At 32.2% G+C, this 15,737-nt stretch overlaps 1 protein-coding gene and 1 non-coding gene across 2 annotated transcripts in view; both read left to right on the top strand.

Moving 5' to 3' along the window:
* LOC108911346 overlaps nt 1-15,737 on the top strand; it is a 67,357-nt gene that overhangs the window by 24,905 nt on the left and 26,715 nt on the right. Inside the window, exon 2 of the mRNA XM_023454933.1 lies at nt 151-349. Within this exon, the coding sequence (XP_023310701.1) occupies nt 151-349 (199 nt within the window). The remainder of the gene's footprint in view (nt 1-150; nt 350-15,737) is intronic.
* Nucleotides 12,028-12,136, top strand: LOC111691704. The gene has a single exon (XR_002763031.1). It is a non-coding gene; the product is annotated as a U6 spliceosomal RNA (small nuclear RNA).

Consider the following 15,737-nt stretch of genomic DNA (forward strand, 5'->3'; position numbering starts at 1 on the left):
AAATCAAATTTATTTAGCGCCAAAACAAATCTGGTCACGTGGGACGAGGTCATTTATAACCCTGTATATTTATTATTATTATTATTATTATTATATATCGTATACTGTATAGACAATTTGTGATGTCTGAATTTAAAATCCTTGTTTCAGTTTCAGCGGAGGTAGTCGAGGTGGAGGAGCATGACGCCGGCTCCGATGGCGAGTCTGGAGCAAGGGAAACGCTCAAGCTGACCGCCCGCGGTCGACCGGGCGCGCACACACCCCCGCGCAGGCGATCCAGCGCGCGTGATGAGACGAAGAAAGAAATACAAGATGACGATGAAGCCACTCTCAGAGAGCTGCTTATTAGGTACCCCCACGTTTATTCTGGGAATACCCTTACAAGTAACTCGAATAAGCATACACTTCACTTGCTATTACCGACTACCTACAAACAACTACTTATCTACTTTTGAAAATGCTCATCTAATTACGATACACTAGTTATCCTGCTTTCGACTACTTGAGAGTTTTTTGGTTATTTTCGTTTTTTAAGGTTTATTTCTACAGAGTAACACTTAAATATATGTAAACTGTAACTATGAGGAATCCATAATTTTGAAAACTTTCCATTTTTGAAACTAAATCTATTTATAATTTAGAAAATTAAAACCTCTCTGTTACCGAGGGCAGATCACATAAGTTATTTTAAAACACATATAACTTACAATAGAGCTGTGAAGGTTTGATAAGATATATAACTAATTTTTTTCTCTAAAATCTCCGCAAAATGATTTTAATAGTATTAGAATGAGAAGAGACCACTATTTCTTTACTCAACGCATCATCACATAAGACTAAATTATGGCTAAAATTGTGAGGTGTCGAAGGAAAGGGATGAAATTGTGCTGAAACCAAAGCCATCAACGCTGATCATTAGCGTCATGGACGACAATAATCAGGCTGCTGGAGTTTTGTTGGAAAGAACATTTCAGAATGGCCATCATGGATAGCTTGATTACAAAATATAGAACAGTACAAAGACAAAAAGGGCCATTTTTAAGGTTGTTAGATGAAGAACAAATTTTTTTCTTGGTAGCAGTGGTAAAGTAGTATAGTGCCAATAGATTCTTCAGACACTCGACAACAGCACAGTTTTTAACTCTGTTTATCATTAAGGATTTGAATTATTAACTTCCTTCTTTTTGATTCAGTGAACTAATCGAGACATGTCGGGTATTGATACTGCAATATTATTACAAACTCCTAGAAAGGCTACTCATCATAGTAAAACACAAAACAAAGGATCCAAAATGTATTAATTTTCTTGACAACAACGCTAAACCTCATACAACTATCTCAACGTGGCAGAAGCAAGAAGTAAATCACTGCCTATCCTAAATGTTTGAGCCGGAGAAAACATTGATGTGTTTCTGGATAATAGCCTGGTAACATGACCTAATATTTTCAAGACTATATGACAATATTTCCGTAGATATCCGAAAATTGTTGAATAAGGTCCCTTTCGATTGAAGGATAGATTTTTTTTACAAAATTTAAGGAGGAAGTCAAAAATGTATATTCTCTAGTACAAGATTTGTATAATATTAGATGCCATTCATTATATTGAAGAAAGATGCGAGAGATGTAGAGTATTGTAGAAGAGGAAATAATCTGAAAGTTTATGAAGTTATGATTTCCTACCTATTTAGCTGTCAGGATAACGAGATAGTTACAGCGAAAAATTGTATAATATAATAAGCCATATAATTTCTAATCTAAACAATTTTTCCTGTAAAAGTACGTTACAGTTTACATTTGTTTGTCCATAATGAATCAGTCCTATATTTTGTTATATTTATTTTGTACTATAATTCAATAAAATTTATTTAATTTCAATATTCAATTTTTTTTATTTAATATATTATAATTTAAACATTTTCTATATAGTATAGAATTCATATCATAATTTTATTATTTGCCATTGTTTGTTTGTTGTTTCTCGACCCACACTTTTATTACGTGATTTGGTCGAAACAATAATTTCAAAGTAACTGACCACAGATGATAATTACAAACAACTGAAAAAGTTTTGCAAAATATAATTCTACAGAATATTTCCACTTATTTTCATATATTATATAGATACTATAATCAGTAATCAGTAGTTAAAACTGAACATGTTCTTTAATTTGGTTCATTAGTACATCAGTAGTTTAATAAAAAAAATCACTAATTTTCCTTGTTTGATAAATAAATAAGCAAGCATTTAAAAGTAAAGCGAAAAACAAATTTGTCATTAATTACTGATATCTGTATTTGGATCGTTATGAAAAGCAAAAAGCATATACAGTCATTAAGTTGTATTACTTAGACTTTAATAATCATTTAATACCTATCTTGCCTGTGCCAATTCAGATCAATCTTTCATTCGTTCATTCCAATTCATTGTAAACGCTATTTAGATTATTTCTGACTAAAATCAAATCTTAACACCTTTGAGTAGGTATGTTTATAAAGTAAAGAATATTCCTATAATACTAATGGCTAATGCAGGGTGTTTCTGAAATCAGTGTATTCCTTGAAAAAGGTGATAAGGGGGCACGAAAATGATGCTCTAAAGCATTACGTTTTAAATTGAAAAAAAAAATTCACATGAAAGTTTAAACAATTTTAAAGTCGTTCCTGGTGCGGCAGCCAGCTGTACCTTGATATCGAAGTTGCCGCGCGCCGCAGTTCGAAAGCGCTGATGACGGTTTTGACGATTTAAATTTTTTTTCGAAAATGCAGAAATTTATTCAAATCTCGTTTAAAAGTAACACAAAAATTAAACGAATAAACTAATCACTTATCAATAGACGGTATGCTTGTTTCCATATACTAATAAACATGCTTCCAAACGACGATCAAAATTAATCCGAATACGAGCAAACACTCCTGGCATTTGTCGAATTCTATTAGCTGCAGCAAAAATACGCTGTTGAAAATCTGTTGCATCGACAATAGGCGTTCGGTACACATTTTGTTTCATACACCCCCAAACCGGGCCATTTCGTCCTATTCACCTTTCCGGAAAGTTGGTATGTAAAAATTCATAAACTGCACGAGAAACATGGGAGCGGGCACCATCATGCATGAAGGAACTTTTGGACATTTCCAACAAATCCGGTAAGTGCCAGTGTCGCGAATACTGCGCCTCGGATCTTCCTCAATGAGGTTTATGATGTTTTCTTCGTTGTCAAAAACATGTTGCGGCCTTTTCCGTTCACAACCTTCACATGTCAGGTGGACATTCCCGAAACCTTTGAACTGCCCTTTGCACTGTTCTACTGTTAGGTTGTCGTCTGTTGCGGTAACTAATCGCATACAAACGACAAGTCTCATTTAAATTGTACCGACATTTTCCGTACATTAACACCATATCTGCTAGTTCTTGATCAGAAAACAACGCACAACTAAAGAACACAAAACATACTGACCTACCATTTGCTTGATTGTGGAAGTCACGTGGAACGTCAACGAGTTCGAAGTATTGTGGCCCGTACACGTGCACAGAAGCATTTAGACCGTGTTGAAAACCATTTGCAATCAAAATCTGCGCATGTTCCAGATGAGTACAGTAACTGCTCCCGTAACAACGCCACTTCATTTAAAACGCCCATTTAACGTATCGGCAATATGTAAAATTTCTTCCTTCCCTATTAAAGGCATACTGTGATCTTTCGGTACAGGACTTTCATAGCTTGTGTTGACCCTACCGTATCTTTGAACGACAGACAACATTTCTGTCCTGAGATTCGGTTGTTGCTTTTGGGAATAACACAATACACTGAATTGGACTTTGTTTAGTGCATTGTAAACAGTTGATTGAGTGGGGTGATGCAGGGTCGGCCTAAGTTTCGCGTAATAATTCTTGATAATTTTTTTTAAAAATTGTTTATTTTCACGTTCTCTATCACTCCTTTGAAGGGACGCATTTATTCCAGAAACACCCTTTACATAAGTATATACAGGGTGGGCCATTAGTGTGAGAAAGTAAAATAACTCCCTTGTTATTCATAATATAGAAAGAAAGTTTATATAAAAGTTGTACAGAATCAAAAAACCTAAAGGACAAAATTAATTTGAAACATACAGGGCGATTAATAAAAACGGGACACCAAATATTATATTTTTAAATGGAACACCCTGTATATTTTTAAACATATGGATTTCTGATAAAATTCTATAAACAGTTTAACATTTTAGGTTGTGTGTGGTAACTCTATACATCTTAAAATCTTGTTCAAAAACTGTAGGAATTATTTTAGAAAAAATTTTGATCTCATTTTTTGTTTATATCAAAGAAATAAAAAAAGAATACACAAAATTATGCAATAATACAGAAAACACTGTTATAAAAATTCCTGCAATTACTCCTAGAGTCGCGATTGGAATAAATTGTATCAAACTTTCATACAACATTGAGAAGTTAAGAAAATTTACAATTTATTGGTAATAATTTCACAATTGTAATAATAATCACAATGTAAATGTAGAATTTTCACACAGTTTGTCCCTATCACGATTTTAGTCGTTTTCATGACAATGTTTTTCCGTGTAAGTAAAAAATTACGTAAATTGGTATGCCTCATTTCTACAAGGCATACCAACATAGGCACAGGAAGAATTGCTTGTTGTGCTATGTTTTTTAAATTCATAATCATTTCGCTGCGGTCATAATACTTCTGTCAGAAATTATTTAAAACAATTACGATCATTTCTTGTACAAACTTGAGACTGCATATAATTATCATAAAATGGAAATATATAGAAATGTCATCTGTGGTCGGTAGCAATGTGTTAGTGCACCAAAACCAGTTAAAAGCACGCTCCCTGACGGGCTGTGTTTCCAAACTATAGGTGGAGGAATGTCAAACCATGCCATCGAGATGACAATGATGATGATGATGCCGTGTCGCAGTCGAGCACCGCGCATTGTACAATAATACACACAGAACTAAGAAGTAAACGGATTTTTCGGAGGGTAAAAGGATACCTGGGGAGGTGTCCACTGTAGTTTGGAACACAGCCATGGTATCCTTGCCTCCCAGGTACTATACGCTTTCGCAGTAGGCGCTGCTTGTGCATGCTCGCATGTTGTGTCGTGGCTGTCCTTTTCTGTTATCATTCATTCATTTTTGTTTCACACATCACTTTGCATGATCATATGGATGTGGTAATTAGACGGACATGAGGTATATTAATAGGCGTCACAATTTCAGTTACATACAAGTATGTTATGACTCTATCCGTTGATATTCAAATGTCCAGTAAGTTTGCATACGTACGTAGGAAACTCGTATTGATTTCACACGGTGTGCGTGTTCATTACGACTGGCCTTAATGTCGTATCGTGGTCATAAAACTTCATTACGTTTTTAAATTACGATTACCAGTTGTTTTATATTTTACTGTTTTTAATAAAAGTAGCAATAACGATTTAATGTGTACGTGAAAAATATGCATTTCAATAGAATAAATACAGACTCTTCCAACATTCAAATGGCAAATTTTCTGGACTAGGAACCGCTGTTGAGACCTCTAAATATTTTGGGAAATTGGGATGTCTATATTTTTCCTTTGTATTTGATTAATTGATGTGTCGTCTTGCAAATTACAACTGATGTTCGTTCTAGACCGAGAATGGGAGAAATGAAATTGAAAACTATCTTTTTTGTATATTTACATCACTTTAGTATGTAATTTCTTCCTTTTGGCTGCCTAAATATATTATCACGAAAAATATGTCACTTTCAATAAATATATTCATCGGTTCACAACGTTGCACATAATCTTTACACGTTAATTGAGTGGAAATATGCATTATAAATAATTGGCATGACATATTATTATTGGCACTGTTGTTGTGTATACCAAATTGTACATATTTGAGCATAAATCACAAATATAATGTTAATTGTGATATAATTATTTCGTCGTCATGTATGTTCATTACTTCTACTCGTTCTATAATAATACATACGCAAGTAGGTACTTTTAACAAAACTGATTTTTCGGTTTTACCATTGTTCAAGGGGTTAGCGAAACAAATATTTGTGTATCATTAAAAAATAATGCATTAGAAACAACTATACAGGACGATTCAGTCATAATGTCATTAATTTTAAGGGAAGATAAGGAAAATGAATAGAATACGAATACACGATTAAAAAAAAAGTTGCACACAAAGGTTTATCTAGAGTGACCGTATTATTCGGTCACTAACCTAGTTTTTACTGCGTTTTTATTACGGAGTGCAGGACAAGAAATAAACAGATTTTTTTACTTAGACAAATGAACGAATAAGATATTTTTTTTACATTTTAAATATTAACAAGTATTATTTATTTGTTAATCAAGACAAATGTATAAGGATAATAATTGTTTTCGGATGTTAGGTTATTACAATTTAGTTTTTTTAATATTGTTAACGTTTTTCGTATGTTTTATAATTGAATATGAGTTATTAGTATTATGTCCAATTAATTATTCAGTTTGTAGTACGTATACCTACTAACTTGCTTTTCAAAGAGTAGTATGGTACCCACCTATTTAAAATGCCAGTCCGGCTAAAGCAAAACCCGTTGGTCCATAGTACTTTGTTAATAAAGTTGGCATCCGCTGCACTTTGACTTTGAAACCAATTGCAAAATTCAAGAGGACTGGGGAAATCAGCTGTTTCGCTTCAACGTTCGAAAGCTCTGTGGTCTGTCGATGCAATTCCGGTCAAAAAACGTGAAGCACCGAAATAAAGGACGTTAAGGGGTTTTGCTTATCTTTTAAAAAGTCGAGTAAATTTTTTTCTATCTTTATTAAACGTTTCGAATATGTGTGGTTAAAATTAATGACATTATTGGTGAATCACCCTGTATAATGGAAAACCAGTAAAAACTGTGCTTGTCTGAAATAAAATTAAGTATTATTAGTTTTCTAATTTACATAAGTTACATAAAACTAAAATTTTATGAATTTGAACTTCCCCAAAACTTTAAAATTAGAAAAAAAAGTTTTAAATAAGAAAGGCAACTACTGATGAAAACTATTTGGAATTCTAAGTGCCATTGAAAAGTAATTATTAGAATATTATTACATTTTAAATTCAAATTTTGAAATTAAAAAATGAATTGAAATATATAAAAAATAACTTATAATCATATTTTATAATATAATAATTATTTCGGAATTTGTTTAATTAATATAAATATGAAGTGAAAATATATAGGTAATAAATTGGTATATGAATTTAAAAGCATCTCATTTAGATAATTTTTTTGTAATTAAATTATGCACAATCTTAAACAATCAATAAAGCAAATACTAAATATTTTTACTCTTTATCTTATCTAAGTGTTACTACTTAGCCAGTTATTAAAATTCTAATTAAAGTTAAATAGATACTTTTCTCTAATAAGAAATAAAATTTGTATGTTGGAAGAAATTCTAGAAAAGTGCATGCAAATATATGTATGAAATTGTTTAATACCTAAGAATGCCGATAGTTAAAATAATTCTAGTAAATTGTATAAAATGGTATTTATGTATTGGATGTCCCAAAATTCACGCAAGATTTGAATTTTGCGCCATTTGTGCGGTATAGTATTGCCAACGAAAACAAAAAGATAAAAAAATGGAGCGCTACACGAAAGAACAACGCGTTTTCATTGTTTAAAAATAATGGAGGCTTGGCAGCTACAGTTTTCGTACAAAATATGGTCGGAATAGTGACTTAACTTCATCGACTTGAAGAGATTAATAGAAAAATTCAGGGAGACTGGATCAATTAATGATGTTAAACACTCTGGCCGTCATTCAACAAGTCGTTCCATACAAAACATCAGTTCGTGAGAGTGTTGCTGAGGCTGAGAGTCCAGGAACATCATTTCGGTACCATGGTCAAGAATTGGACTTTTCGCGAAGCTCTTTACAGCGTATTCTCACGAAAGATTTGCATCTTCATGCTTACCAAGTTCAATTGACTCGAGAACTGATGCCTACTGATCACGTAGAGCGAAGAGAGTTCGTTGAATGGATAATGGAACAAGTAGATGCTGATTTCTCAAACAGAATAATCTTCAGCGATGAGGCTCATTTTGATCTTGAAGGTTTCATTAATTCGCATTTGAGGTACCAGAAAATCCACCAGTGATTGCGTATATTCAGACGACATGTGATTTCAGCAAAACGGTGCCACATGTCATACAGCCCAAAAACCAATTCAATTGCTGCATGAGTCATTTCCTGTTCGTGTAATTTCCCGCTTTGGTGAAAGTATTGGCTGTCCAGATTATCCGATTTAACGCCGTTGGACCTTCTTCTTTAGTTTTTTTTTAAACCTAAAGTTTCTGCCAACAAGCTCATGACCACCCACGCCTTGAAGGAGAAAATTGAACGTTGTATCAACTTTCCAGAAAAGAATGCGTATATGCCAGCAAAGCCGTTTCCATACATAACTCTATACTATGCTTTATGAATCAATAAAAAATTTACAATTTTTAATTAAAACCTGTGTTTTCTATCAAAATTACTTCTTGTGTGAGTTTTGGGAGACTCTTTAGTAAATGGGGTAGAACTTAAAGAAAAACCATATTTATACAGGGTGTCTTTAGAATATATGCACAACCTACGATCACGATACGATTCATTGAATCATTATTCATTATAAGTCAATTTAGACCAATTTACCTGTGTACTCTTACAAAAGTCAACGTCTACTGAGATATAGTCTTCTCAGTACCGCAAAACCATATTCTTTTAATGTAATGTTTATGTAACGCAGCGATGGATGTGTTTTTATGTAACGATTTAGGCCAGACATTTTTTGGGAAATCCCTCCTGCTTGATCACCATATTTTTTATATACGTACGCCTATAATTATATTAATTAATGCCAAAATAATAATAATAATAATAATAATAATAATAATAATGATGGCTGTCAAAGGCTTTTCACGTTCACGTCACGTTAGTATACTGTTGCCTTTGTTATCGTGCGGATGTTGCGTAATTAATGCCCATCCGTTATTGTTTATGGTGGTGTATTGTAGACGATTTAGTTTGTTGCTTTTTAATAAATACGTACGACTCAGTTCTAATGGCCCTAAAATATAGAATTTGTCCCAGAATAACGTGTACAACGAAAGACCACATATTCGTGGACTCAAAATCGGCCGGACATTTACAGTGAAATGTGGTGGAGCACCTTCATGTATGAACCACATGTTAGCTTTGAATAATAACGACACATCTTCCAGTAACTCGGGTTTTGCAAAAATTCTAAATAAAATTCCCCATTCAGTCTATTGGATAGAATAACAGGGCTAATAATAATGCTATCCCAAACAAGATCAAACTGAAATTACAGTCAATCTACAAAATCAGAGCCTACTATCACTTTGTTTTAATGTTTTTTTGTACCCAAACCGCTCATTTAATCAAAATTCTACAAACGGCCCAAAAACTTCCAAATGGTATCACCTATTAAATAAAAAATAGTTGCCAATATTGCCCGCAAAAGGAAAAAGTTATGAACGGATATTATTGCCATACATCAATTTTGTAGAAGTTATAACTTTTAAAAAACACTCTGTATAACATCAAAATTTGTAGATTGAAGGCAAAAGTCCACACCCCCCAAAAATGATCAAAATCAATTTCCTATTCAAGTTATTTACAACATTCAAAAAATTTTCACGAACTTTTAGGCTATCTAGCGGCCAAATGAAGCGATTTCGAATATAGGTGAATTAGCTGAAATCTGCCTATTTTGAGTCCATGAATCTGTGGTCTTCCGTTGTACACTTTATTCTGGGACACCCTGTATAATATTTTAAGTGCAAAATTCATTCCTTGCAAATGTCTGCCTTTTGTGAGTATATTCTATGGATTTCAAGTAAAACAGATGGCATGGAATACACTAAAATATAGGATGTTCGAGAGTTCCCTTTCCTATATTTGATGCAACGATTATATGCATAAAAATGAGAAAAAAATCTGCATTAACATAATTTGCGCATAGTATCCTTAAGAAACGTTTTAGAATGCACACTCATATGAAGTTTTTTCTTAGTTTTATATACAGAATAGCCGATTAAATGTAAAAACAGAATTCTCGAATACCCTGCATTTAAGCTGATGATTTGTATTCGAAATGTAAAACGAATCAAATCAAAATTTCCCAGTTGGAGAAAGGTTTTTAAAAATTATTTTTATATTGAAAAATTTAAATTAGATAGCGTACGTATAAAAAATTTATGATGTGATCAGGAGGTGGGGGCTCAATGTCATTTTATTATACAGGGTGATTCAGTTATAATGTAATTAATTTTAAAGGGAAGATAAGGAAAATTTTAAAATGCATATTTACGCTGAAAAAAATGTTCAAATCGGATCGCTCCTGGACCGCTGACCCATAAAGGTTTATCGAGAGTGAATTACCGTATCGGTCACTTACCTATGAATAAGCTATTTTTTGCATTCTAAATATTAACATGTACTACATACAACGATAACAACACAGCCACACACAAAAAAAAGTTGTCTGTACTTTTCATGCGACACATGTTATCCGTAGTATAGGTCAAAAATAGCAAAAATTCACAAAATTGATGGTTCTTTTTCTAACCTCAAAAAAAAAACAGGTTAATTAAGGTCAGTTATCACGAATTTTGAAAAAATAACAGATTCGCTCTATATTCGGTAAATGGGGGTTTTCCAGGTCACGGATCCGAGGTCAATTTTGCAAAATTCAAGATGGTGGATCAAAGATGGCCGTACAAATTGTCAAAAAATAACATTCGTGCCGAATTTGGTATACCTACGGGTGTTTTCAGGGTCGTTGATCACAGATTCGAGGTCAATTTTGCAAAATTCAAGATGGCGGATCCAAGGTGACCTACCAAATTTTAAAAAATAACACATTTGCGTCAAACTTGGTATACTTAGGGGAGTTTCGGGGTCGCTGGTTACGAATTCGAAGTCAGAATTGCGAAATTCAGTTTGTAATAGTTTTGTTTACTTTATAACCTGAGTACCCAATCAAGTTCCTTCTTAAAGTACATAGGTAATTGATTAAATTTTTAAAAACGAATTTTGTAATTCTGATCTCGAATCCGTGATCAGGGACCCCGAAAACCTCCGTATACTTTTGGCGCGAATCTGTTATTTTTTGAAAATTCATGATATCTGACCTTAATTGACCCGTTCTTTAGGTTAGAAAAAGAACCATCAATTCTGACCGCGGATTCACGTTCAGCGGGGTCTTAACCATATAAATGAACATTTAAATATAGAAAAAAAATGTTTTGTACTTTTCCTAGCACTTTTTCGAAAATTTTTGCTATTTTTGACGTTTTTTGAGGTTAGGAAATTCCTGCGATGTAATAGCTCAATTCTGACACCGGATTCGTGATCAGGAGGCAAAAATACTACGGATCACATGTGTCGCATAAAAAGTACAGGCAACTTTTTTTGTGTGGCTGTGTTATTATCGTTATAATACATGTAATATTTACGAACATGAGTTAAAGGGTAATTTGCTTATTTTTTAAAACTTCGAGTTTTCTGTTTTTATTAAACCTTCCGAATACGTGGTTAAAATTAATGACATCATAACTGAACCACCCTGTATATTCTAATATCACTGTCAAATAAATAAAAATGCGTACCAATTAAGAGGGGTATAACTTAAAACACAATGAAAGGGCTTTGCCTTGTGTGTATAGGGTAGTTGATCTACAACGTTTATGCATTTTAGACATCCTCTATAAAATGGCGAATGCGCCAGTTGCTCGATTTAATTCTGACGTAAAGTATAAATAAAAAATATAGATTAGGTTGATTAAGATTCGATATATTTTAACTGTGTTTCGAATTTTCTCCATTCGAGGGGATCTTTTAAAAAATATGGAAATACAGCTTAGTTTTGTTCTATTAGAAATAATGTTATAGCAGTGTTATAAAAATAAATGCATTTGAAATAAATCCATTTTCAAAATTCAAAAATTTTCAGTACATTTCAAGGCCACTTACATATACTAAAATTGAAACGATACAGAGAAAATTAGCCTGGCCTCTCCGCAAGGGTGACACGCAAAATTGTGAAGCGTTCTACGTTTTTATCTTCCTTAGAATAAATAATGAAAAAAAGGGAATTAGAAGCAAGTCGCTGAACAAATGGCTTAGTTACCTCAGCCATGGAAGTGGAACTAGATAGATCGATAGATACGATTAGATATTTACCTTTCGAAAACTTATTGGGTCTCGTTATAATAACTATTATAAAGCTACAATATAATTTGCTGGCCATTAAAATATTCCAAGAATAAAACCACCTACATTGATTAAATAAACAAATTTATCATAAAGCCAATTTTGTTCATTAATTTTTAATACGACTTTCAAATAGATATTAAAAACAAATTACTAGTTGCAAATACTAATCACTGTTTAAAAACATATTTTTTGTTGTAACGTATTAACGATAATAGGTACTATCATTAAGGTCAACAAAACTAGGACAAAGTAACGGAACACCCTTCTCCCTCTTTTCGTTTTGCACGTTGCAATAAATAAATAAAATAAATAATTTAGCGTCAATGAAAATTTTATTTAGCTGTCAAAATTTGATCTGAAGTAAAAAAATGTACTTTTCATAAGTAGATAGGTAATTTTCACAAAATGAAAAATAAACAATCTCTGCTATCAGAAATTTCAAATTAATAAAATAGAGTCCAATACGTTGCCTATAAAAAAATAACCTTCATAAATGATTGCACGGCACATGACCTGTAATTTTGTTTGGAACAGTAACTGTATAAAACAACAGGATCAAGATTACAGTAATGCACATCATCATGTTTTGTCGGGTGGTGATTAGTGTAGTTTTTCAGAGGATTTTATTCAACCAATCAACGACCTCGAGAGTAAGCGTAACGGTTTGTCATTGTTTATTGTAAACGAATCATTAATATCGGTGACGCTAAGAAGGAATTTTTATTTGACAGTACCAACCGTGCAATGTTGGTTGCTTAAGCTCGACGGACACGTGATTTATAATCGTTTATGAAGGCTGTGTATTTGAATTTTTTTCATCGATACGAAAAGAGGTAGATTAAATTTGTTCTCAACATGTCATTCGTTAAATTAACCCGTTTTGAAAAATTCTAGCCCCAAAAAACTTCCTCTTGGCTCTACTATAAGGATAGCATATTGTTGATGCATTTCATAAACAAAATTTTTGTTACTCTTAAACATTTTTTAAGCTTATGGCAATTGCGCCAATAATGAGTTCAATATCTAAATGAATTAAAAAGGAAGTCCTCCTGGAAAGTTACAGGTTAATTAATTTATCTAGTGCAGAGATATGTAAAGATGGACTGATGGAAGATATCTTCTTGCTTATAGAAAAAAAATGGATAATTCTTAAGGAACCTCTAAGAATAACAGTAAATATATTTTTTTATGACAAACAGGTGCAGTAAAGAGGGATATTTAGAAATGGCCTTTATATTATTTGCCAATATTATAGAAATTAGATCGAACTATAAATAAATATTTCACATTTCAGCACTTGAGAATATTATTTGATAACTTGCCTATCTGTAAAATACAATGAAATGAAAACGGCTTTCCGCAATGGAATAAACCATAGTGTTTAATTTTCAAAAACACATTTAAATAAACTACCAACCAACGCTTCCAAATAAACTAGAAAATAATTTGAAATCCACTAATTTTACGTTAATTGTGTGTGTATAGCATTAATTTATGTTTTTTACAATTGTGTTCTTTTTACGAAAGTGATAACAAATCGCCAAAAACCAATGTAACGCAAGAAATACTAAATTTATACCATTGGCGTACTTAACTCGAATAATTGACATTTTTACCGTTACTAATTAATTGTTTGTACATAAGTTTCAACTTTAAAATCAAAATTCTTAATAAGTATTGGGCGGAATTATAAAATTTAAAGTCTGTTGTAAAGAGAATTGTAAGAGCTTTCAAAAGAAATATTACTCAACCCCCAATGCCATTTAAATATTTTGGGATGATGCTTACCTTTGCTTGGGGGTGAAAGTGGCGGAGTCAAAAATACCAGCAAATGTCCCCATTTAATCTAAAATCGACGGGTCTGAGCGTTTTTCTACAATCTTGACGCAGTCCCTAAAAATGGCTCTGTTTCGTTTTCATTTGGCCGCCCTGTATATATTTTTACTCTGTTACTGATAGTTATTAAATAATACATAATTTTCACAAGTTTGGAAAAATAGGTTTCAAAGTGATGGAATGTTACTTTCTATATTAAAATATCGAAATAAAATGTTATTCCATATTATTACTAAAGACGTTTTTTTTGTTAATTTTGTAAATATAAAAAAGAAAGGAGCTCCTACGTTGACACAGGATTTTGCACCTTTCTATTTTTTCCAAACAAGAATATTTAAATTTAAATCGTCAACAATAGACAGAAACCGAAAATTACACATCTTGTGCTCCATAAATCATATGACAACTGCTTTAGGTAATTTTACTCTGAGGAATTTGCCATAACAACAGGTTTCATTTTTACAACAAAAGTAAGTAAGTATGTTTCAGAAGATAGTTAATATTTTTGTAAAAGTGGTATTCCACAAAACTATTATATATTTTATTGAAATAACATCAGATATATTAGTATATATCATTTTATATCATGATCAACATACAGAGTTTTCATTTTTACTTTGACAGGTAGCTAGAGATTTATTATAAGAATTTTGGACAAAAAGTTACCACACAATTATTTGCACTCATTAAAATAAACAAATGAACATCCAATAAAATACAGAAACAAAATATTTTTTTTAAACGTGGCACACCTATACTTGTGTGCCATAAATATACATGTGTTAAACAAAGACTCAGTTTAGCAACTGATAATAGTCTCTTTGCTCTAATACATTCTGTTTTATGCATATTTGCTTTATTATTAGAGGTAGATGAAACCCTACATCCCTGCGATTAAAGGAAAGTGTCTATCTACATACGTAAACTAGTGTTTTTTAAAAAAAGCATAATAAATTCTGGAGCTAAGGGAATATGAAAAAATAAGACGATTTTTTTTTACTATAGCCTACGGACATTTATTTTTGGGATACATGTCGTCAATGATGATTTTTTAAAATCAAATTGGAGTCATATATTTTTCAGAAATCAATGGAGCGCATTAAAATTTGATACATATATGTTTTTGAGGGTTCTGAATAAGTTAGTGTTTGACCGTTAGGGGTTGTTAGCTAAGATCTTTATCAGTGACATTTTATGACATATCTGTTTTGACAGAATAATACATAATAATGTAAAATTTCATGTTGCATAAAAAAGTATGTACTCTTCTTAAAATCGCTGAAAATGTACCATTTTTTAAATTACCGCAATTGATTGTCCCAAAGTCAAACAATCTTTAATCTTGAGGGTATTTAGAATATCCTTGGATGAAAATAGACCGATTTAGATCAACTTGCCTTAGTATCTGCTGCCTTAAAAATTTCTGGGCCTTCGAAAAAATTTTTCTCTTCCATTTTAACCGATCCGACATAACTTTTTAAGGATGTAAGTCATTTGATCTAAATCAATTTACTATTATTCAAGGAAGTGACCCTTGAAGCATGACTCGTTCGTTTCCGTACACCTTGTATATTAACTGGTTGACTTTGATGCAATCAATTGGATTTTTT

This window comes from Anoplophora glabripennis, unplaced genomic scaffold, assembly GCF_000390285.2.
Source record: "Anoplophora glabripennis isolate ALB-LARVAE unplaced genomic scaffold, Agla_2.0 scaffold481, whole genome shotgun sequence".
NCBI classification, from domain to species: domain Eukaryota; kingdom Metazoa; phylum Arthropoda; class Insecta; order Coleoptera; family Cerambycidae; genus Anoplophora; species Anoplophora glabripennis.